Below are 25,571 nucleotides of genomic sequence, written 5' to 3' on the forward strand. Positions count from 1 at the left end.
GTTGCCCTTTTCTTGATTCGACACCCACCTCCCCTTCACCAGCTCGCGACATGTTCTGAAGCAGTGCTGCTATGCACCCGTCACGGCCGATCACCGGCCGAGAAGGGCTGAATATGGCACCCTGGGATCTGCAGTGACAGCCTAGAGCTATGGTGGACAACGTTTCGCTTTGAGTAAAAAACAACATCAATTCCAAAGAAAAATAAGAAAGAAAAAAATAGGTCTATTGTGATATCTTGTCCGCGAGCACTGTTGCACAAGTGAGGCTAAACATAAAGAGAGAGGCAAGTTAAATATTCAGTTCATAAATTAGATTTATTTTTGATACAGTATGTAGTTATACTCATTCAAAATGTTTATTATTTCAAAGCTGAAATTAAATGTCTTTCTGAAACAAACATCCGTCTTGAGGAAAAACCCTGAAGCACCAACATTTTCTAGCTTCTAGTATGTACAATTACATAAAGTCATTATTATTTTTGCTTACAGTAATTTATACTGTACATAAATATTCCACAGGTTCCTCTTTGCATTTGACTCTGCATGTTTTTCTTCTCACCATGCACAGGTTTCTTAAACCTTAGCATAGGCACTGAGTTTGTCTTTATTTCAAAATGAAAACAACAAACCTCTAGACTGTGATGCATATGTTTAACCCTTTCCCTTACACTGTTTTGGCAAAAATCCAACAATCAAAAAAAAAAAAGTTTCATCTAAAATATTTTCATAGAAAAAGACGAACAGTTCATGAGACAGACATTTCAAGAATAGGCAATACATTCATGAGAACATTAACCCATGCACATGACATCAAAGGTGATTTTCTAGTACGGCTTGAAGCCTTTTATATGTATATTTGTTTTTGCTCAACCTTATTGATAATATTAGGGAATAAAGAGTCAGTGTTGCAGTGCTGACTCTTTTGTCGGGCTTCTTAATGGGTTTGTGTGTGCGCCCACAGAGTTACAGTAGAGCTGAAATACAATGGAAGGCAAACAAGGTGCTTTGTTGGGCTGATGAGCATCGGGCGTGTTTGTCGGTGCAGCAACACTAAACAATCAGAGATACTGATTGAAGGAACTACTGCTAACAAAACTCTGGCTGAAGTAAACACCTCACGTTTGGTTTGGATTTTCTGCTCTAACGTGCAGCCGCAAAAACTCGTCTTTGGCAAATGTAACTGACTGATAGTCTTACATTCATACATTCTGATGAAAAATAGAACAATCCATTTAAAGTAGGCTGTAAAATAACTGTTGTGCTACTCTTTAAAAAGGAGCTGTGTGCAGCTATTTCAGGATGTAAAGTAAACTACTGTGAGATGTTATTAACTTGTGTCCTGTTTGTTTATTATCTAACGACTTATCAATTTTACGTTCAGATTCTGCAATGCTCAGATATTTTGTTGCTTGCACTCAGATCAGCCTTCAGCTCTTCTCCTTGCACTCACGCTGCCTCTGTGACGGGTCAAACGTCTGCTCTCGGATATTTCCTCTGCTCTCTGGTTTTGTCTTCTGTTCTTGGATTTATTTGTGCAACAAGTCTGTCAAAATTCCCCAACCAACAGAGCACCAGGTGTAGTAATGACAAATGAAATTGTTCCACCCTCGTTGTTGGTGAGTAAATAAAGCCATGGAGGGCGGCAGTGCATGAACTTATGAATGTATGTATGGGACTCTCAAAGACATAAAGCTAACACACCCACAACGATGGCAGCACAATAAAATCAGCCAAGCTGTCCAAGAGCTGAGGAGAAATCCGAGAGCAGACGTTTCATGCGTGAACAGAAGCAGCGTGAGCACAAGGAAGAGAGCTGAAGCTGGAGCTTGGAAAATCTGTCCAAGCAACAAAATATATGAGTGCAAGCGCAGTTTGAGCACAAGCAAAGCAAATACCAGCACAAGCAGGGGCTATTTGAGTGTGAGCGGAGGGTATTGAGTGAGAGCATTACAAAATCTAAACGTGAAATCAAAGTCCTGCTCTCAAACTTAAAGACCACACTCTTAAATAGAGATAGGCTGAAAGAAACCCAGATACTAAACCCATTTCCACCAAACTTGGTGGACGGATGGGACCTGGTCCTGAAAAGAAACAATAAAATGTCAGCGGATGCAAATTAAGGGCGATTTAGGTTTTCAGACCACTTCCCTTTGTCTTTATTATTTCTACTATAAGAAATTGATTATCATGTGTAGGATTGTTCAGCCTTGGCAGAGGTACGGACTCTCCTAGTTAGCAGTGGAGTTTCTTAAATGTATGATTATAAACTCTGTCATGACTGATATTACTACTTGTCCTTGTGTCTTTACTGTAAAGGAACAGAACATGTCTGAATTCATTGTTCTGCCATTTCTTACCGACCATTATCTATTATTAAAATATACAATCAAGCCTGTTTGTCACCAAGTCGTAGCCAGTGCCTTCTTTTATGACATTTTTTGTGTAGAGCTCTGACACAGGAGCCAATCTTTATTACACTGGTCCTGAGTTTTAATATTAATAATACCAAGTATGCCAATTTAACCTGGCAGTCATATACTGATTAGAAAATGCTACACACAGCACCTTAAAACTACATTCTCCTGTCTCTCCCTCACCCACACACGTGTATGTGCATACACTCGCACATATATACACACACACACTATATTGACATCAACTAGTCAGTGCTGAAGACAGTTTAGCATGCAATAACTGCTTATTTCCTGTTCGGTACTGTAGCAAACTCCTTCATGCAGTTTCTATCTCAGGCACATGATTGTGGCCTAGAGACGATAAAGACGGACAAAGACGATAATGCTAGCTCAGGTTCAATAATCTTATTTTTCCTCTTATCCAACCTTCTTATAAAAGGGTAGCATTTTTCATTATAGAAACAAATGAAAATCAGGACTATGTCAAAGCAGAAAACAATAATTTCAACATCTGTTCATCTTTTATATATCTATTTTGTTTGGATATGGTACAATAGCTATTCTTCTTCTGTAAGAAAAGTGAGTGTACAGTGAAGCCTTTCCCTTTTCGTCCCTCCACCCACTCACAGGAACAGTAAGAGGAGTTGTACAGGCTGTACCAAAAAAAAAAACAATACAAAGTAAAATATTTTTATGGACAACTGCTTTTGTTGGTCACATTACAGCATTTCCTCATAAAAGAGCAAGTATGCCTGAGAGTTGAGTACCCTTGACTCTGGTACTGTTTGAACGGTGGTATCACTGACGTACACCCACTGGCCCTGGGAGCTGCCGCTGGCCTCCCTCGCACCTGAAAAATACACAATGTGTCAGTGTCAATGTCATGGAGCAAAAGCTTCCACCAATGAGAGAACACTAAATTGGCATTGTGTGTGTCTTGAAGCTGGGATGTCATGGAAAAATATTGGAAAAAAAACAAGACAAAAAAACATCAAGTAGTATTGCACATATTGTTTGGCAATCGTGGTTATACAATCCTGTTCACAGAACAGAGAAGTGCAAAACACAGCAAAGCAACAGAAACTTTAAACCAAACCTCACTAGTGTTCTGTCGGTGTGTGAGTGTGTGTATGTGGATTAGGTGAGCTGGCAGAGAGCATGGAATCAGCTAAAGAACTGTGTGCTGTCACTAGGCTGGGAGTGAGGTTTGGCAGCTTCTTGCTGGGCTTCAACAAAAAACACACTGAAATTCTTTGTACACATTTTTGCATCACCAATTGAGGTAAATGAGACCTGAGTACTTTGGGTAAGATGCTACTGTGGATGTAAATTTGCCACCCTTGCTCATTAACAGACCTGATAGTTCTGCATTTTATTGGCTTCAACATAATGTTGAACTGAGGTGAAGATTTTATTAAACCTAGTCAGCCTGTCAGGAGTTATTATAACATGTCTGAACTTTCTGTCAGCACCAACCAATGGTTTCAATTATAATGTGTCAAGTCTGACAGTAGCTTGTTAGTAGCAACTGCATCCTGGATTTTCCCAACTACCTTCCAGCTCTATTCTGTAAATCTGGACACTCTGAAGAGAAAAAGAAAAACAACATGGATCTATAGAACACAAAACCCTGTATTCATTGTGCCCTTTGACATCTTCAAGCTTATAAGAAGTGAGGCCTCTGACTGCTTTCATCAACTTTACACAAACGTGCGGATGCAGAAAACAAATAAAAGTTCTTAAAAGAGCTCAGGAGAGCTGAACCCTGACCTGATAGGTTTCTGAGGTGCTGATCTGTTTTCCTCTGGGTAGAGCGCACTTTTACATATGCAGTGTAGTGCCCCCCCCTCATCGAGCCACTATGTTCCACAATCCCATACAGACTGTAGAGGACACGCTCACCAGCCGCCAGGTTCTAAAAGAAATGTAAAAAAAGGATGAGAAAAAAAAGAGCTTAAAAAAGGAACAGCGAATGACATCTCCAGAAACAGCACCAACCGAGGACATTTATTATAAACTGGAATGGCAGACAGCTTTAGCATGTTTAAAGTGAAATATATGGTAACTGGATGAGAGAGTTTAAAAACCAAGATCCATTCACTTTTGAATTTGTTGCTTAATACCTTGCAGGATGCTGAACAGAACGGAGCCAGATCCAAGACCAGAGGGAAGTCAACATGACGATTGACCTTTCGTAGGTTCATCCCTGCCTTGAAAAACAAACACAAAACAGTGCACACTTGGGCTTGAAGACCAAAACACAAGCCTCTATATCATTGTGAAGGATAAGTAAACAAACAAAACAAAAAAAACATGGATAACTGCATCAAATACTTTTAACAGCATTTGAATATCTGCTCGCTAAATTGGCAAGTGATGAAAAGGCTGTGTGTGGCTACTAACCTGGTGGAAGCGTTTAAGATGCAATGTGATGACTGGAGACAGCGAGGATATCAGCATTTGCTTCCTGGCACTGGTGTAAATCTTCTCCAACTTCTTATCTATGCAAACAAGAAAAAACACACGGGAATGACGGGTTTAACCTTTAAAACATCAATTCTGTTTTGTCCAAACAATCAAAGTGATGAATCTTTTTTTTAAAGAACAAATAATAATCACAGGATCATAGAAACTAGGTCGATTTCACGTTTCCCACAGCTGCAGTGCTCCATGAAGGTTAAAACTACTTTACGCAGCCAAAAATCAAGCCTAAAGATAATGATATCTTGATATTTAAAAGATGGATTTTGGGTGAAGTATCACTTTGTAGTTTCCTATAGAAAGCCTGTGATGTAATAATCAGATGTGCAGTGTAAAATAACTAATAATGGTATTACATGAAACATCAGTCACTTACAGGTCGACGACACTGACCCTGTTTATACCTGATATTAACATCCATCCTGAGTGGTCAGATCACAAGTGGTCAGTGCCAAGTGGCCACATTCTTTTCACTGTGTGAATGCAATTTCATCCTGTCTGTTGATTTGTTTTTAGCCACTGCCACAATATCAACACCCATCACCACACAATTATTAATACTTTCCTTAAATGGGTAAAATCTTTCTTCATAGCTGCTCGTATTCATTCAGTCATCCATTCAGTCCCTCCTGACTCAGCTTTCCCTTTCTCTGACCACTTCTCTCAGGACAAATGTCAATACCAGGCCTAAATAGGACCACTGACTGTTCATCCCCATAGTTCTGCACCGTGGTTCCGGATGTTCGGTCTTACCAGCTGAGCTACTCTTCCGCAGCTGTTTCTGTCTGCGTTCAGTGCAGCTCTCACACAGCAGCTTGTTGTTGCCCATCAGCAGCTCCACAGAGGTGAACTGGTGGAGGCAGGACTGGATGGAGCACTCCTTGGAGCTAGGGGTGTAACTGTGGGACAGCGACTGGAAGGCCCCCTGGTGGTGCTGGTGATGGTGTAGGTTATCTCGGGACTGTGCCTCTCCCTGCTCCTCTGGAGAACATTGCATGGTGGAAGGTGAGCAGTCCCCAGAGCCGAAGCCCAGGTTGACTTTAGACACTGCAGTAACTAGCTGCTCCACAGTGCCACCCTGCCTCGTGGAGTACGATGATAAGGGGGAGGAGGCAGAGACGGGTGTAGGGGATGGAGTGAGGGTGGAAGTGGACGATGGGGTGGACGCATGCCCGTGCCCGTGGCTGGAGGAGAAGGTGTGTGGGGCCCACTCACTCTCTGAGGCCTCACTGTCAGCGTCATTACTACTGTCCTGAGCAACGGAGTCTCTTTCACTGCTGTCTGATAGGCTGCCGGCAGTGGCCATCTTGCAAACTGTGACACTTTGGGCTGATCCACCAGCGACCCCCTCCTCCTCTGGTCGCTCCGCACCACAGCCTGCTCCCTTCTCCTCCACAGAGCTCGATGCCCTTCTGGTCTGCTGCTTCTGAGGAAAGGAGAACAGGCACATTAGCCCTTTTCAGAGATAGCAGACTCATTAGCAGAAATTTACTTGTTGGCCTCATATTTAAGAAAGATATTGATTTATTTTGCCATGAAAGTTGTTTTGGTCACCTACTGACGCAAGACTTTTGTACACAATTTTTGACACAGCGCAAATGTGTAGAAAAGCTCCCACACTGCCAGTAGAGCCATGCAAAGGATTCGTGTGTAAAGTATTTTCACAAAAGAAGAGGAAGGGATGTTTTAAATACTATGTCTTACAAAAATCCCTTTACAAATCACTACAAATCTACAGTCTACTGTGAGCACCACTAAGGATGAAGAATCTATCAATGAAGAATCTATATAAAGCTGCTTTCAGACAGGCACTGAAGTCCGGACATTGTCTTGAAACTTTCTGGAGACATGCAAATGTCCAAGAAGTCAGTTGTTCCTGACATTTTCCCAAACTTTTCCCGCCCTTTGTAAAATGTGGGAGTGAGCCCATGTGAGAATGCAGCTGGAAAATGTCTGCAAAATTCCTCACAAGCGAGTGGCCATGTTAATGACATTTCTAACAGGTGACGGATGCAAAACTTAAAAGAAACAAACAAACAAAAAAATTGAATACAAATTTCTAATGACGAAAAAGAGGTGTCACAGAAGTCGCACAGAACGCTGACGCTAGTGTTTATGTGCCATAAACAAAAACACATGGTTTCAGAAGCGGAATGTAAATGTTATGTCCGGCCTCCTGCATGCTCTACTCAGACGCCACCCCTTGCCTGATTATTTCAGACATGTTCCTGTTGTTGTGAATGCATCTGATCTGGAGAATCTCCTTCTGCATTCTTCATATGTGAAAGGCAAAACACAGAAAATGTGCAGACCCAATTTTCCTGACATTGTCTTGAGTTCATGTCTGAAAACAGCTTCTCACAAAGATAGAAAAAGACAGCTTGGTAAAACAAACAAATCTCCTTCTTGTAATTATTCTATGTTGCTCAGTCTGATGTGTCATATGTCAAATATATGTGCAGTTTAAATCCATGTGGAAACTGGAAATAACCATGGATGTGAAATACTTCAGAGGTTAAATATCACATTTGATAAATATTTACAAATAAGATGGGGTACTAACTTACCACTACCAACACCATGGTTTATTTGACACCATGTTTTTATTATTACAAATAAAATGTCACTTTAAAGCGTTGTATGAAGTAAGATGCACAAAGAGATGAACAACAGATCTAACAGGCAAACCAACAAGATGGGAAGCCTGACTGTGAATAGAAAAGATGCAAACATTTTCATGAAAAAAGGGTGCACAGCAACTAGTGCACCAGTACATACTATACACACTCTGACCTGTCCACTAAGCTTCCTGGTGTTTCGGTTGGAAGAGTGAGCTGCAGAAAGAAGCTGGTCAGCGTGAGCCGAGTGGGCGTCCTGCTCTTTGCTGCCCTTACCCAGCCTGCCAGGATTGGATGGTTTTGACATCTGAACACAACAACAACGCATTATCTGTGAAAACACCGCACACATCCAATTCTACTGTTTATTCTTGAAAGCAGTTTTGACAGCTCACCCTCTCCTCTATGATGGGTAAGGAGATGTCTATGAAAGCCTCCTTCACTGTGGAGATCTGGAAAAAGAATTGCATCTTAAGTCAGTGTATGCATATATTATCTTTCTTAAAAGTCAGAAATTATAGGCAGCAAAACGTCTGCTGCACATTTTCAACAGGTCTAAGAAGAAATGTGGGAAGCAGCTGTTTCTCTGCTTTTTCCTCTCCAGCTCCACACCTGGTACTCTCTACCTTCAAGGATATTCTAGTTTGCATAGTGCTTTGTTAACAACCCACAGCTCAGACATTTCATTGTAAACGCCTGCTGCAAACAGTTGGTGTTTGAGCTGGTCCTTGAAGTGCTTCTTTTTTTTTTCCTTCTGTTTATTTCTGTTCAGTTCTCTCTGACAGATTTCTTGTTGTTTTTTTCTGGTCTGCGTCAATGTGAGAAATGGAAACTTAATGTTAGTTGTATTAAAATATGCACAAATTTAAGACTATAATGGAGAATGCCAGTGCATCTATACACACACACACACACAGATATTTACGTACATACTGCACCGAAACAAGAGACTTATCGACCCTGCTGTGTTCCATAGACAACAATACTGACTTTTCAGATGCTTTGTTATAATTCACCCATACATACTTACATGCTCACACTCTTCACACATAATTGTGTTGGTCAGCTCGCCTACAAAGATGCGGTCAACAAAGTTCATCTTCACACCTTCCTTCCCGTATGCTGGTGGAAAAGAAAGACAGTTATAGATTAATCATAAATGTGAACAATGGTTGACTACTAATTATATGTTACCAATTTTATTTGTTGTTCTATGATCATCAAACACTATAATTTAACCGATAATGTGACCATTCTTTCCCACGAAATGCTGTGAATCAGTGGCATTTACCAAGTCAAGACTAAACAATGTTGATGTAGGACTATTGTATGTAGGAAATTGTGATCACAAAGATTTACAAAATAAATCGTTTTAATTCGTAGGTATGTTAAAAGCAAAAAACAGGCCAAAAGTCAAAGTTCATCAGGCATTAAGCAGGGTTATACACAGATTTTCCTTGATTATTCATTTTAAAAATTAGCATGTACAAGTCAAAAGATCACCTAACAGACTGTACTGTTCTCTTCTCCTCCTCCATTAAAACCTATCCTCTGCCCGATCAATCTCTGAGCTGTATTTACATTCACTGCCACAAGGTGGAACTGTTGATCTTGGTTATCAGTGGAGTGCAGAATGCATGTGAACCTTTGACTTGGCGTTTGGTCTCATCGTCTGCTGTCTTCTCTGTGGGATTGTTGAAGGCCTTCAGAATGCCTGCCCTCACCCGCTGGACAAAGAAAACACACAAAAAACGGCGCAGGGTTTAAGTGACATTCATTAATGCGAAAAATAATTATATAAATTAAAGGAAATTTCACTCTGCAGGTTTTACTGCATCTCTATAGAATTCTCTCTATTACATCCATTACTGACATATCACAGTATGGCCGATATCTGAGACTGACAGGTTTACCTATAATAAGCATCATTTGTGTAAAATAATTATTGTGCTGTCTAAAGACATTAACATGTAAATCTAATAATTAACTGTGCATGTTTGTGTGTGTGTAGAAGTTCTTGACAGGGCCTACTTATTGAAGGTGACATGGTCAGTGAGTGTGTTGGTGAGGGAGCTGTGAAGAGGCACAGCCACAGTAAATCACCAATCAATAGATAATTGGCCATGGTCTGTGTCTGCGGTCGAAACCAGTCAGCCCCATTGTCCCGGGACCCACGCACTGGACTGGCTATTTAGGTCAAAAAGCCCTGTTAATCCCAGCCCGGCCAGTCTGCACCCCACTCAGTCAGCACAGCCAAAACCAGGCGGAGGCTCTCCCACTAATTAATTACCAGTAACCCCCACGCTGCCCCTTTTCTCCCCCTTCCCCAAAGTAGCACTGTGCACTGCCCCACACAGGATGGGCTGTGGGGCTGGGGGAGGGTGGAGAGGGTTGCTGGTATAAGGGTGCAGGGGTGGAAACTAAAATGAAGACGGGTGAAGAAGGACAGTCCATGCCCTGAGAGAGTAAGACCTACCGTCTCAGCTAATTGGTGATAATTGACTGGGGCCATATTAGCATATTTAGATCTCTGATACTAATGGCCAATCAACACAAACACTTAGGGCATCTAAAAGGTTGTTACCACCCAGTCTCTCTCTCTGGCGATCACATACACACACACTAATACACACAGGCCAGTGTGAGTATATTCATTTTTCTGCATTTGTTTTACTTCATGATTCTATTCATGATCATAGTCTTTATTTTTTTTTTTCAAGCTTGCAAGTTATGGATGAATTGATGCAGGCTTGAAAACAACATGGTTGTGTCAGGTTTGCTAAATGCTTGAGTGGAAACTTTTTTAATAAAAATGATGTGTTCATTAAAAAAAATAATCATCACTGTATCTAAAATGTGACTGTATCTCTGAATGTGCTTGGTTGTATAAATTAATTTCTGAGTGAATGAATAGGGAAGGCCGTACCCCCTCCCTCTTCACCTTCTTGATTGGATTGGGAGACAGGCTGATGAGTATGTGCGCGTGTGTTTTTGTGTGTGTACAGGAGGGGGCTGTGGGTGACCCTCAAGCACAATGGGACAGCCCTGGAGCTCATTCAGCAGCTGTGGGTTTCCCAAGATCACACAATGATGCCGGTCGTGCCACTTGCAAGTCCTCTAAGTGGCACAACTGTCAGCGTTCACAAGTTTGAATGGAAGCGGCGAGCCCAGCCTGCGGCCCCTCCTGGGCCTGCGGCTGACCACTAAACACACCCGCTAACTTCTCCTCCTTGGTTCACGTAGCCACTGGTGGGGCCACAGGGGCCAGCTCTGCTGTGGGGTCTCCTAATTGCCCTGTGAAGGGTCGGGGTGGGGGGTGGTTGCTCTCTGTGCTTGCCAAAAAACATGGCACCATAAGGTTGAAACACAAAAACTGGCAAGCCGTGCAAAAAAGAGCCACTGGGCTGTGTGAGTGCACACAGCCACCCACAAACACGCAGTCGCACATCTTACATTATGATATTAAATGGCTTTTAATGTTTAAGGGACAATTCGATCTTGACTGATCTTCAAAAACATATAAATTGTCAAAATTGAGGGTTGATGAGACTAAAAATGTCAGTGATAAGAATCACAGCTGAGATTACTGGCTTTGAAAAAAGATTATACAGAAAAATAGATATATGTTACAGTCTGTATATGTTTGATAATTCTGCCAATTCATTATTGGTGCCTGGTCAGTGTAGTCCATAATAAACATGATGCTTTGGCATGGCTAAAAAATGAAAGCAAGTTCAGTTCTAAAACCCTGGACTGCCTCATGTTTATAATGACCTGACTTTGCATGTACAGCACATACAGTATCCTCTTTAAATGTATCTGCAAAGAAACTTCAAATACCATGAAACAAGAGAACCTAAAGGATCTCTCTGTCACAAAGAATGAAAGATTAGCAAACACCTCAAAGATTTTAAAAGGTGTCGAAAGATCCCGGGCAAGTTTGAGATGTCATCATATCAGACATGCAGTGTGTGTAAATTGTGCACTGGATGTATGCTCACTTTAGTTTCCTCTACTCGTATGGAGTCCAGTAAGTAATGCAGAAGCTCCTGGCTGTCTTGTTGCTGGTAGCCCTTGAAACGCGGAGCTCTAAAACAACAAAAGAAAAACAGATGAAAGCCAAGAACGAGAGATGCAGCAATTCTTGAAATGAGAAGGAGAGGAATCTGACCATGTAAATCTCTGTGCAGGGAGGAGACATAAATGTGCAATAATGTACTCATGCTATCATTCTCCATGCACAGCACGTACGTATATTGTTGGGATTTTACAAAAAGAGCAAAATTCAAGAAACATACTTAAGAACAAAATGATTATGAATAGCCTTTGTTCCAGGCTGACAATATAAGGGTTCAATACAAAGACAGAACACAGACAGGAATAATCAATAGTTAAATCACAGCTCTCCCATGCTCCTTATCAGCATTTATTTCCATGATCACTTGCTGAGCAATTTGTCAGGGCTGGATCTCCATCCTGTACATGAATGCCAGGGTGGTTAGAGGGGAGGCTCTCCTTGGGTCCGTCCCCTGGCCGTCCACGCTGAAGCAGATGTGAGGACAGATGCCAGGGCCAGATGGGCAGCCAAGGCTAGAGCCACCGCAACCTGTTGGGCCAAGCCAGCCACATAACCACAGGACAGGTTGGTCCGACAGGCACAGTACACAGTGAAGGACCACGTTTGTGGTTAGAGGAGCCATCAGTCAAATGTTGATGATGTTGGGGGGTTAACTCCATCTAACAGCTCTATGGAGGTCCTTTACTGGTACTTCATGACCAGTGGTCTTCAGGGTCCACAATTAATGGATCGTCAGTCATTTTGGCAAGGAAAACACTATTTGGTTTGACAGGACAGTTGTAAAAGGGAATTCTGATGACCCATTCTTTGACATAGCAGAAGACTGGTAGCAATCAATCGATATATTCGTTTTTTTGTCCATGATGTCTTTTCTGAACAATTAATATTGGTGGGTAAACAAAAAGTAACTGACTTTTGCTGTAAATTTATTTCTCCATGTCCCTGTTTGTTTGTTAATTAGCAGGATGGCGCAAAAACTACTGGACAGATTACCACAAACTTGGAGGGATGAGGTATGGGTCAGGTAAGAACCCATTCAATTTTGGTGTGGAGCCGCATCAGGGGTGGATCCATGAATTTCTTTATCCATTTCTTTAACATCGAGATGTTAAAATTAAAAATTACATTGACTGATTTTGTTAATAAAACTCTTATAACAGAACTTTCATTTTAAGCATTCTAACACAATGCATATGCATAGCTTAAATTAGGGCCAAAAATTGTATCAAGAGAAATATTTTAATTCAATATCGATAATTATCAGGATAAATATCATGTTATTATTTATTTTCAAGTTTCAAGTAAGATTTTTGCTCCTCCTGACTGACGGTTGTGCATTTAAACTCTTATTTACGAGAGGAGAATGATAAATACTCAATTAACACCAAAACAATTTGCAGATTTGAGGTAGATCAATTATGCGTTATCCCTCCTCACTGTGCTTACAAAATACCGAAGCAATATATCGATATATAGTGAACCGTTGTTATATTTCTATCTGTGAAAGTTATATATTGATTATCATTGGAAATGTTTTATTGTCCAACCTTAGGATAAATATATTAGTTGTCTTTTTATATGACGGTTTGGATGCAGTGTTTTGTAGCCAAATAATTTCATTCTTAAGCCTACTTATAAAATATAATTCATATAAAATGAATCCAGTCTTTGAGACAAGCTGACTCGTGGCCCAAGAATGGACATCCGAGGCTCGGGGAGAGACGGCCAACCACCTGCCCTCAACACAGGTTATAACCAGGAGGTCTGGAGGAGCCTAATGCCCCCCCCCCCCTACATGCTGACACGATCTCCAACTCTTATGCCCTGTTCGTGCAGACACATGGAGAGGGTTGGATGGAGGGGTGGGGAGCACATATGCCATTTATTCGCCGGCTCTAAAAATTAACAGCATGTGAAGGAATGTCTCCCTCTTGTTCCGCTGACTAGTCGTCTATTTCCCAAGAAAGAGACACTCACACACACACAGACTTATAAAGGAAACAGAGATGAAATGAGTGAAACGGGGGGAAAAAAGGAAAAACAGACACAGAATGAATGAAAAATCTTGGTTGGGATCAGTGGGAATGAGGAGGTCTGGAAGCTCATCCCCGTGGAGAGAAGCAGAAGGGCCCTGTAGCGCTGCTCGCAATCTGGCCAATACAAACAGCTGCGGTGTTAACACAATTAATAGCCGGATGAGTTAGTACCAGACACAAGACCACACAAGCCCCTCCTCAAAAACACACACGGATGAACACAACACTGTACCCGCACAACAGTTCACAAAAATAAATTCATCCAACATTTACTCACTTACAGCCATGAACTATAAAAATGTGACTCAAACAATATGTTCATAAAAATATTTTTGGGATAAATAGTGGCATGTGCTGGGCATATCTGACTTAGTCTGCATACCAATATGTAAATAGAAAAAAAATGCACGCAAAGTAGTTTATTAATTTCTTCTTTTAACTAAATCCAAAAACAAAACACTTAACCGCTGTTACATTTTTTTTTTTTTAAAATAACATTTACCCTCAATAAAAACATTACAACTGTGAAGAGTGTGAGTGAGTTGGTGATCAGCAGAAAAAAACATGAAACATCAGACATATCTAAATGTTTGAATTTGAGTCATTAGAAATGACATCAGTAACCAGTGACCTCATTTGTGTCTCACCCAAGGGAGACATGCCAGGAAATAAATAAAAGATGATGAATAGTAAAAGGTGTAACAATAGGGATGTCATGACACCAGAAATGACAGCACACATGCACACACATAAGTTTCGGCGACCTGTTGCTGCATCCAGACTTCCACCCATCCATTATTTACACTGCTTATCCTTTTGAGGGCTGCAGCCGGGCTGGAGCCAATTCCAAATCTCCAGCACTTACAACATCCGACGGAAGTTAAATGACTTAGTACTTTTTAAAAATGTATTTGTTTTCACAGGTTTTATTTTTCCTCATCAGCAGACTGGCCCTACCTCGGTGTGTGCATGTTATCTGTATTTATGTAGGTATGTGCCAGCATACCTTTCATTTTTTGTAATATACAAGTCCAGTGGCCGTCCTAATAATTAATCAGTTCTTGAGAGTAATATGTCAATGTATACATTTGACATGCATGGAGAGCACAAATAATTAATTTACCTAATATAGACAACCTGTACGAGACTATGAACCCTGACTTCCTGTTCCTATAGGTGGAAAATTATTTGACCCTGTAATTAAATGATGTTTTCCCCAGATGAGCTTAGACTGCAGACCGGGACCCTCCCTGGCACCAGATAGAGAGTGTGGTGCTGACCATCCAACCCACATAGCTTGGCACGAGTGTGAGCACAGACCAGACCACTTCCGCAGGCCAGAGGAGCAGAGGAGGCAGGCTGTGGGGTACTCAGCTGGTTGAGGTCAAACACATGTGCACACACACATGGGGAAACACACATACACTTGCACAAAACTGGGCTCGATCAGGCTCCAGTGTTGCACATAAACACTCAGACTGACCCTGATCTGAGCCAAAAAAGCTTTCATTAACCTGCCTGCCAGCACAAACACACTGGATTACACAGTAAAAGAGAAATGGAAAAGCGCTGTCGCTTTCCTCGGGTCAAGGGCGGACCCAACCCTCTTGGAGCGACAAGAGCTAGCGGTGACAAGTGAAGATGACAGGCTACATTTACAGAGTGCAGCCATCTTAAAGGTCACTACAACGGAGAGAAATGTCCCAGTCCACAGGAGCAGTTCTTGACCCTGTCATTTCAACGCAAAGCTTTAGACATGACTGAATGTGGACTAGCTGCTGTGTGGAGGAGTCTAAAAGAGAAACATGGAAAAGCTCAGCCTCGTTCAGAATGCAGCTGTAATCACTCACACTGTGTGGATGTTAGTATATGAGTGAATGAGACCTTGAGAGACGTACTTTCGTAAACTGAACTTTCAAAATACACAGAATAGCTTTCACAGTCCTGTTAAAACTGAAGAGCCAATCATTGTTACAGAGAGGTAATAAAAACAAACTGAATGGTCAAAGCTGTCATATTTATATTTAATCTAAAGATCAATATTAACGCATGCATTGATTTAGTAACATGCAAGAAAATATTCCAGCCTAAAAGTTATTAGAGATGCCAGAATTCATCCAAATTGTTATAACAAGCAGAATTGATTGAAACAGTATCACTAGTAAAAAAAATTAAAGCCAAGATTTTGTGAGGTTCCCTTATGAAACCACATTTAATTAAGTCAGATCAAATTAGACCAAATTATACACACTCAAAAATATCAAAATATTATGATGATGATAATGCTCTACAGTACAGTTTATTGCCATTCACACATACATTCATACAGTAAATCTATGGGCAGCACTTTTTCTTTGAGGGGCAATTCCGGGTTCAGTATCTGGCCAAAGGAGAATTCGGCATGCAGATGGGGTATACCGGAATCAAACCGCCGACCTTCTGCTTCAAGATTTCATGTTTTCTTTCTAAATCTCAAAGAGAATTAACAATCATGTAAAAATAAGACATTTTTGAATAGCTTTTGCAAATAACAGTCCATTCGAGAACCCAGTAACCCAACACATTGTCCATCCAGATTTTGAGGTACTTTCACAGTGAAAAATTACTATTTTTTTTCCCCTGCTGCTCTTTTCCTCCTCAGCGCTGCTCTCTCGATAAAACTACACTTTTCAGGAAACAAACAAGGTCAAAGAGAAACACTCACCACTGATGAATTTTTGGCAAAAGATGCTAAATGAATTGTACCACCCGATATTGACTTGGATGTTTGCCGCTCCAGTGAATAACTGAAGATTAAAGTTTAAAAAATGTTTTGTCGATCATCATTATCAAACCAGCTCTATATCTGTGACATCAACTTCAGGAAAATGCTGAAAAAATATTAAAAGGGCGTGTATCAAATGTTTGAGTTAATTCTGAAAACTGAATTCTTTTTTCTTCAGCATATTAAGTCTTGATTTTTACATTTACTGTAAGGAGGATCTACAAAATGGCCCTAACAATTGGTCACTTGTGGTACCATATGGGTAATAGTCACATCTCTATTCAAATGCATGTCAGTGGAATAGATTAACCCTACTTGAAATACCACGCGTGAGTGCTTAAAGGTGTGTGCGATGCTTGCTGTCTGAATGCACAATTGCCTGCATGTGTTCTGTACGCTGAGGTGGTACCAGGTGAGGCAGCACGCACACGCACACACACACACACACACACACACACACACACACACACACACACACACACACACACACAGAGAGATAAAAGCTCGGTACCAGAATAACTTTCAAAGCCATACCAGAGATGTACCCAGTCATCCAACATTAAATGCCCTGCTCACCCACCTGCACTTCAACAGTGCACAACACCCCCACCAACCCACTATCTCACATACACACACAAAGGGTGGACCCAACCAGCAGTGCACCATGCTCAAAGAAGAACCCAGCCGACCAAACATTCACACTGTTCATAAAAGAGAGAAAACCAACTGCCCAGTACACAAAAGTGGAGCCATGATTCTGCCTGTCACACAGCCTGTTAGACCTTGTGCTGGATCAAACATGACACAGGTGGTACAGCAGTGTGGCAAGTAGCAGAAAGAACTACAAATACCTAGCTGCTGCTCAGCATTTACCATGGTCCACTGCTGTATGTTGAGATTAAAGTGTGTGAAAGGCATTCAGCTTGCGACCAGGTGCTTCCTGGGTCTGGCTGGTTGAAATGGTCACTGCCACAGTGAGGGGGTGTTAAGCTGTGGCTCCGCTATTATGTGTTGCTGTTGTTATTATGGGGAACTGCAATGGCACAGTTTGACGACTTCACTGACCCTGAGGTCAAATATCTGCATACAGATTCAGGGCTTTCTGAATCTGAATTCTGAATCAACCAGCCACTGGGGTCCGGGGGCATGACCCTCCAGAGAAAAAAATGAATGCCACTATTCTTCATATACACTGATGTTAATTATGACATGTGTAAACATGCAGTGAATTATTTCAAAGGAAAATGCCTCTATACTGCTCCTGTGGTGTCATCCAAGTGTCGGCAAGGCTTAAAACTCGGTGTAAATGACCGTGTTTCGAGTCGAATATGAATGTCGGGGCTTGCGGACACTTGGATGACACCACACGAGCAGTTTGAAGGCATGTTGTGTTTTATTACGTCTGAATTCTAGGTCACCATTGACTTCAATTGTATTGGACTCTGCTTCAATAAAGTTTACCCCTGAGAGTCCAGAAATGTTTTGTGGACTCAAACGCTTCACCCACCCCTCCATCGGCATAGTGGTGAGTAGATGAGTGAGTGAATTTTCATTTTTCGGTGAACTATACCTTTAGGTAGTCTTGAGATATCACATTCAAAAGGCCAAAACATGTTTTTTGAGTCCACCGTGACATTTACCTTTGCATCACATTCACACCAACGTGAGGTCACTGTGACCTTGAACCTCTTACAACCAAAATCAAATGAGTTCATCCTCTTGAAGAAATTTCCTCTTGAAAGATTTGAGATATTGCATTCATGAGAATGGGAAGGAACAACCCCAAAACATAATGCCTTCAGCCAAGGGCTGTCGCCGGAGGCATAGAAACAAAGAGTTGAGTTTTATATTAATAAAAAAAAAACTGTTGACTTCCTACTGTTTAACCCTTCCCAATTAATGCCGCAGGTATCATCCACACTTAAGCTATGCATTAGGATACCCAAACATTTTCATTGCATGAGCACTTACAAATAAGTTGATCTATGGTGAAAGGAAGATAAGGAGTAGTGCCTTACTTCTGACAGAGCTGGTTGAAAAGGATCTTGGGATTGACGTGGCTTTTCCCTGGTTCTTTCATGGTCTGGAGGAAGAGAAACATGGCTGCCGTCAGGGGCTCTGGATTGGGCAGCGTTACTGTCAAGAGACTCTGGAAGACGTGGAGACAAAATTAAGAAAAATTTACTTCTAAATTGGATATTATGGCAGGAATGACAAACAATTAAGCATGGCTTCTACGACTCCTTTCCACACAACTGGACGAAGACCCCTCCTCAGCCTACAATCAAAAGAACGGAGAAAACGGACTCTTCTCAACTTAGAGAAAGTTTCTACAGTAGAAATCTACAACTTGGAAAATATGCAACGAGCGGAAAATCTTTAAAATAAAGAAATAGCCAACAAGCTTGAAGATTACAATTGAACTCTTTAAAAGAAGAATTTTGTACTGAGTTTGGAATTTTCAACAAAATAAGGTTCTGGTTGGAAAAGGGTGTCGGCTACTTCTCACTAAATTTATGCTAGTTCTCTTAAAGCTGAAGTATATATAATCATAATTACTGTTTTTATTAATTTAACTTTTTACTCCTTTATACATTTTTACTTTTTACTATTTTTAGTACTTTTTACTCTTTTAAATTTTTTACTTTTTAATAATTTAGTTTTAACTCTTTTCATTAAATTGTACTTTTGAGATTTTAATCATTGCTGTATGCTTGCACATGCTAATTAAATGCAACACATAAGAAATTCAGATTCAATTAACAAGTTGTGGACGTTAGTTTTATGCTTTCAGTGTGATAGTAAATGGGGAACTTGGATGTTTTAGAACAACTTACTGATTCTTAAAGGTTACTCTAGCCAAATATTTTAACAGATCCTTGGGGCTTACAAAGCCACTAAATAATTCCCTAGCACCTACCAAGTGCACTGATCATGAGAGGAGAGCTGCCATGATGGAGAGGGAGAAATTGTGGCAGGAGTTGGTGATTGATTTGGGGCCAATGAGGATTTTCAGATTTGACGCTGTTGAGTGTGAGAAAGTTATCTTGCATTCAGGTCTTTATATCTGTGAGGCAGTTTGTGAGGGTGGAGTAAGTGGCGGGTGTGATGGATTTGGTGGAGATGTAGAGTTGGGTGTCGTCAGCATAGCTATTCAGTATAATACTTTTCCAGTGGAAGTAGGGTAGATGTTTGGATGAAGGCAGTTAGAAGCTAGGTGTGGCTCCTACCAATCAGCTTAAATAAGTTACAGTGAAATTCTAATTGGGTAAATTCCTCTAGAGCCAGCAATTAGGACCCTTATAACAGAGAGCTGATCAGGAACCCCTGTACTGGGGGACACTGGGATCTAACACTGGGCACTGCAGAAGTGGCACCCTACACTAAATAATTAGTGTTTGCCCTCTCTGTGGTCTGGCTAAATAAGACTAAACTTTGAGAGGAAAACAATACATTCTAGAAAAATGTACCAGATTGGCGTCCACAGCGGGGCAGATCCTCAGCTTGTACCCTTTCTCCTTCACTTCCTGGATGAGCTCAATCAGCATGTGCGTCTGGGATAAATTCTGTGGGGATAGAATACTATTATTTTCACCATGTCACATAAAACTTAATTATGAATTAACAATGAATTGAATGGCATTGGGAAAAGGTATTCAGGTATGATAAGACACTGAAGTTGAAAATCATTATGAAATCAGTGGAGCATAAGACTGGTCATATCTTACTATTTATCAAATAAAAAGTGCCAACAACAATATCTTAGACAAGTAAAATATAAACACTGGTACTACAAAAAAACGTTTATAATCCTTCAAAGATAAGAAACCGTTACCACACGTAGTTTGTGGCAATTCAATGGTCAATTAAAATATCCTTGTTGAGAGTTACCTACATTTTAGTCGGAATTAAAAATCGTGTGGTGAGTTCATTACTCTGAAAGAGGCTTTCAAATCTGTCTAGGATCTGTGAGTTTGAAACGTAGAGATCCTTGGTGAGGAGGTAGCCTGAAGCAGCCATTGTCCCTTCATGTTAGAGGAGCATCTTTTCCTTCGCTTTCAAGAGATATTTGTTTTGTCACATCCTGGCAATGAAGACAGTTGCTATGGAAAACACACAATGGAGCTGGCATTGTGAATGCAGACACAACTCATCCTTTGACAATTATGTGTTTTCACCAGAAAGATTGCAATTTTCAAGGAAACAATACAAACAGACAGGGTGAGGGAGGGAAAAGCATGTAAAGCGCGCTCACTCGAATTTCAATCAACGAGGAAGGCCCTGAGGGTGATTAACAAAATGGAGGGAAAAAACAGCTTCATTGTTGAAGAGGCACGTCAGTTTGCAGTCACCATGACACGACCAGAGAAAGACTGGGGAGGCTCTATAGCTGTGTTGTATGTGAACATGCTCTGCACCAACTGAGTGCCACTCATGCATGGGCAGGTGAATGTGTCCAAGCCAGCACTGCTTTTACTGCTGCATTGAATATACTCCAAAATGATCTCAAGGTCTAACCTGTTTACAATCAGTCATTGTGAGAACGTAATCTGGTTCGTATTGGCCAGACTCCTCAGAAGCACTGTGTGGGATGTGTTTATGCTTTGTAAAGGCAAACATATGCATATTGTCATGTTAGAATGGAAATCCCTGTGACTCATTAGGCTATCACAAAGTCCATTGAGATAAAGCAACGACTGAGAAGCAGGTTATCTTCAGTAAGAGATCCACTTAAAAATAATGAGATCATGCAGAAGATTTATAATGACAGATACAAGCAATCATACCTACTTATGTTATTTCATAAGGTAGCATCTATCTGCCAATCCGCAGTATGTAGTTAATGCAGAAATCTCTCTGTATGTGTCTCGCATATCGAGAGAACTGTTCATCTTATCAGCTTTACACTCGCCATGTGTATTGTGCATGTGGCCTGAGGAAGTGGTGCTGATCTCCGTCATGTCAGCTAGTATTTAGAAAAGTTGTGAGCTCGGATCTGAAGACTGTCGTTTCCTTATAGCCGACATGCAATGTAAAAGAAAAACACCAGTTAAGTATATTATTCAAACTTATATCTAAACCACAGGAATTAATAAAAAGCTCTGCACAAAATGTACAGCAAACAAACACTAAAAAGTGACAGTATGTTGTAGAACTGATTGAGGAGAACTCACTCATGACAAGGAATCATTCTGAAGTAGCTCAGCAACAGTACCACAGGCCATGCGAACAGTACATCCCAAACCATCAGATTCAGAACAGTTACTGCACTAGTATTTCATCATACATGACAAAAATATGTATGTTGTTTTTTCCCCGTTACTGTTCCTTTTTTATAAATTATAGCAGACAAACACAACCAGGAAATTATAATGTTAGTTAGTAATACCAACCTGCATGACAGCATTGAAGAAGCAGGTGTTGCCAAGGTTATTGATGCCTTTGACAGGAACCAAGGTGCTGTTGATGGTTGGATTCTTGCCTCTGGCTGGCTCAGAATAATCTGATGCTTCCTCTCGCAGCTTGATGATCTTGGGTGATGCTGCTAGAACACAGTAGCAGGTTCTCATAAACCATGTATAATGGTAAAATGCAGCAAAAGACGACAGTGTAGCCTGCAAGTTAGAGAAACGTTTTGAGGTTAAGGTGTGAGGGAAATCTCTGCAACTGACAAATGATTCAATTTCTAAACCCGGTTTTCAATTGTATAGTTATTTTTGTGCCACGACTTGGCAGCCGAGCCTGAAGCTGCAGCTGAGATGGTGGCTGGGTTGTCAATTTGGTTGAGATTGAGGGTGAAAGTCGACCTTGCAGCTTGAAAAATTTCAGCTTCCCTTAAAAATGGGATTGCAGCTCGACGCAGAGAGAAAAAAAAAAGGGCTTGGCCTTGAAGCGAGACAGGGGCTGGGAGCAGGCTGCTGGGATGGCAGCTGGAAGGAAAGCTGGGTCATTTGGGGAAGCAGATGACAGCTGTAGAAGTTTCCGCTGGTTAGTGAGGGAGGGGTGGGGGAAGGGGTTGGAGAGAAGATTCTCCAGAGCCAGCTGTTTGTCCCGATCACCAATGAAAACTAACCTTAAACAGCAACTAAGACACAGATGGTCCAAAGCTAACGCTGTCATACAGTGTGCTGGGGCAGACTAGAGTAGGTACTGTAGCTGTGTGATGGCGTGCCAGCAGCTAACAACAAAGCTAACACCACAATGACGCAATAATTATTTAGTACCATGTGATAGCAACTACTGATTCCAAGAAATGGACATTAGATTAGAAGAGGTTAAAGCTTTCATGCAGTCTGTTTAGTTAAAAAGAATGGAGTGTATTCTGTCTACAGCCTGAACTATCAGCATGTATAAAGCCAGGTTTGAACCTTTGTGGCAGATAACAGATACTTTAATATTCCGACACCTTGCATTATGCCATAAGAACAGATAAGATCTAATGAAGTTTTGAGCAGTGTTATAACATGCAAACAAATATTATAGATTAGATAGAGCTGATTTTTCATCTGACCCCAGAGTAATTTAATAATGAGTAGGCATACTAAAAAACACAGCACTTAAAGTACAACTGAGTTTGGAAAACAACAGCAGATTCCAAACAATGTAATTACCTGCAAAAAGGAGGTTATGTTTCGTATGCGTTTGTTTGTTTGATATTTAGCAGGATTAAGAAAAAACTACAGGACAGATTACTCAGAAGCTTGGTGGAAGAACATGATATGTATCAGGAAAGAATCCATTTTAAGATCAGCACCACTACTACTCATGTTGTATATAACATGTCTAATAAAGCAAATATCTCTATGTGTTAAGCTGAGAACTGTTTTTTTCTCTTTGACCGCGAAAACTGGATGATATCTTCATTTAGAGGAAGAAAAGCATTCGGCTAATGTGCTGGCAAAATAAAGTAATTTAGTTTCTACTTTTGTGAACTGTGGCTGTTCTGGTTTTCAAGATAAAAAAGAAAGTAAGTTTGCAAATATGGATGATGCACACAGACTGAGTTGCCTGTTTATACATGAAACATAAATTAGACAGTTATCTGGAAAAAGCCTGAACGAGAAGAAAAAAACTCTTTATGGAGTCCACACATAGATTTGTAATAGTTATACATTTGATTTTTTTGTGTGCTTTTCTATTCTATTTCTATTTATCAAAAAATGAGTCTGTTAGTTAGCAGGATTACAAAAAAACTACAGGATGGATTACCACGAAACTTGGTGGAAGGGTGTGGGATAGGACAGGGAAGAAGTCTAATTCGGATCAGGGGGCGGATCCAGCAATTTTTTCCATTTTCTTTAACATTACAAGATGTTTTTAGAGGCATTTTTAAACATTTTCCTGGATTAAACAATAATGATTTTAAAAATTAGGCATTTATGAGTGTGTGTGTAGTTTGTTCCAGATCCAAATAGAAACTGGATAGTGAATATATATGTGGTTTCATAAGGTGACTTGGGCCTTGGCAGAAGAATACATCTCTGAGTGCCTTTCTCGTTACTATCTGACTGATTTGACTTAATTGGTAGGAGGGGATTTTATTTTATTAAGGATGCAACATTGTGTACTCTTGTTAATATTGAATAGAAGTAATTTTTTCAGAGCAAAGTAGTAAGCAGAGCCTTTATTATGTTTATGTGATGTAGGTTACAACACTATTCACACTTCACCTTGAATTATTTTTGTTTACATGGGAAATTGATTTTTCTCAGCAGCAATCTCCAAACTATCGCATGTTGGGGCATCCTTGAATACACAAGCATGCGAGTTTACACTGTGTAGCTGCTCCATTGCAACAAGATACCTAAGTCACTATGAATGCCTATGGTTCTTTAATAAACTAAAGAAAATGGCAAGTCAGTCATGGTAATACACGTACAATGATAAAAATGCTATCATTGTCTTAAAGAATACAATGAGGTTTGTACTATATAGTAAATAAATTGTAATATTAATACTTTTTATTAATATGTATTATTTTCTGATTTCCAATTTTACTGGGCATGTATTGATGCCCTAGGCCCATCCGACTGGTAAACAATCATATTTTCCTTGAGCACTTCACCCACACAAGCCAGTCAAGAGAGCAGGCTGGCAGAGAGATCACTGGCCAGGACCCGCTTATGTCCGAGCCAAAGAAATTCAATTGACCCATAAACCATCACAATCATCATAACAACCTGCACTTTTACTCTCACCATTCTTCTCCTGAGCACAAAAATGACCTTGTCTTCGCACATATTCCATTCACAAAGCTACTCCTTGTGCATAACACATTCATTGAAAAAGCAATTCAACCTACAGCTTTTCCTCCTCAAGGCCAAGGACATCAGCAGGATTGCCCAAGCCACAGTCGGTGGAATGTGAACCTTGGGCTTTTCACTCGTGGCCTGGTAATTTACATGTTATACATTTATACATTTTCTTTCAACCAACTTCCACTCAAAAAAGGTGTAAAAGTGTAACTTTTCTGTCAAACTGAGTAATTTTGCCTTGAATTGAAATTTCTTTGATGACATGTGGAGAGAGCATTGTCCTGACGGTTGTGTTCTAGTTTTGGGATCGAGGAGGCAAGGGCGAGGTTCAGCTTGCCGGGACAACATGCCGTTGTGGCACTCCACCCAGTGGTGCTAAATACATCTGGCCCTCCATGCTGGCAACATCTGGAGGCCTATTTCCATCCTCAATATGTAGCCATAAGGGAGTTCCCATATGTCAACACACACAATGCATGGACAAGTGGAGAAGGGGAAAAGACTGTAACCCCCCCCCAAAAAAAAAAATCAGGAAAAAACAAACTGTGTATTATCAGATTTGGTGTGAGTCTGGGAAGGTGTGAAAACATGTGTCTACGCAAGTGTGGACAACTGAGCCAAAGAGAAAGTAACCGAGAGAAAGACTGAGTGCGTTCATGAATGAGTCTGTTTACTTGTTGTGGTGTTTTTGAGCAGAGACCCAAAATCAACAGACTTAATGCAACTCAAGTCGGAGAGCTACAACTGACACTCAAGTTAAGAGGCAGCAGAGGAATGAGGAAACTAACTGGGCGGAATGGGGATGCCGACGGACACACTCTGCATCTGGGACCGTCACCCAAGGTAAACAATGTTCAGGGAGCCATCTGGTTAAGAACGGGGAAAGGGGGGGGCTTAAGAGGGCAGTGGAGGGGGGATGCAGTGG

At 40.8% G+C, this 25,571-nt stretch overlaps 1 protein-coding gene across 4 annotated transcripts in view; it reads right to left on the reverse strand.

Moving 5' to 3' along the window:
• Nucleotides 1-296: 296 nt before the first annotated feature.
• usp45 (ubiquitin specific peptidase 45) overlaps nucleotides 297-25,571 on the reverse strand; it is a 36,250-nt gene continuing 10,975 nt past the window's right edge. The window contains exons 6-18 of one of the 4 annotated variants that reach the window (XM_035163384.2): nucleotides 21,785-21,933; nucleotides 19,862-19,957; nucleotides 18,410-18,540; nucleotides 11,515-11,602; nucleotides 9,159-9,240; nucleotides 8,544-8,635; nucleotides 7,909-7,965; nucleotides 7,689-7,820; nucleotides 5,649-6,321; nucleotides 4,818-4,915; nucleotides 4,538-4,624; nucleotides 4,185-4,329; nucleotides 297-3,264 (exon numbers count right to left, since the gene is read on the reverse strand). In XM_035163384.2, the coding sequence (XP_035019275.1) occupies nucleotides 3,134-3,264; nucleotides 4,185-4,329; nucleotides 4,538-4,624; nucleotides 4,818-4,915; nucleotides 5,649-6,321; nucleotides 7,689-7,820; nucleotides 7,909-7,965; nucleotides 8,544-8,635; nucleotides 9,159-9,240; nucleotides 11,515-11,602; nucleotides 18,410-18,540; nucleotides 19,862-19,957; nucleotides 21,785-21,933 (1,961 nt within the window). In that variant the 3' untranslated portion in view covers nucleotides 297-3,133. Of the gene's footprint in view, nucleotides 3,265-4,184; nucleotides 4,330-4,537; nucleotides 4,625-4,817; nucleotides 4,916-5,648; nucleotides 6,322-7,673; nucleotides 7,821-7,908; nucleotides 7,966-8,543; nucleotides 8,636-9,158; nucleotides 9,241-11,514; nucleotides 11,603-18,409; nucleotides 18,541-19,861; nucleotides 19,958-21,784; nucleotides 21,937-25,571 lie in introns of all 4 variants that reach the window. The other 3 variants (XM_035163381.2, XM_035163382.2, XM_035163380.2) reach the window with 3 other exon arrangements.

Source organism: Hippoglossus stenolepis, chromosome 8 (genome assembly GCF_022539355.2).
Source record: "Hippoglossus stenolepis isolate QCI-W04-F060 chromosome 8, HSTE1.2, whole genome shotgun sequence".
Classification (NCBI taxonomy): Eukaryota; Metazoa; Chordata; class Actinopteri; order Pleuronectiformes; family Pleuronectidae; genus Hippoglossus; species Hippoglossus stenolepis.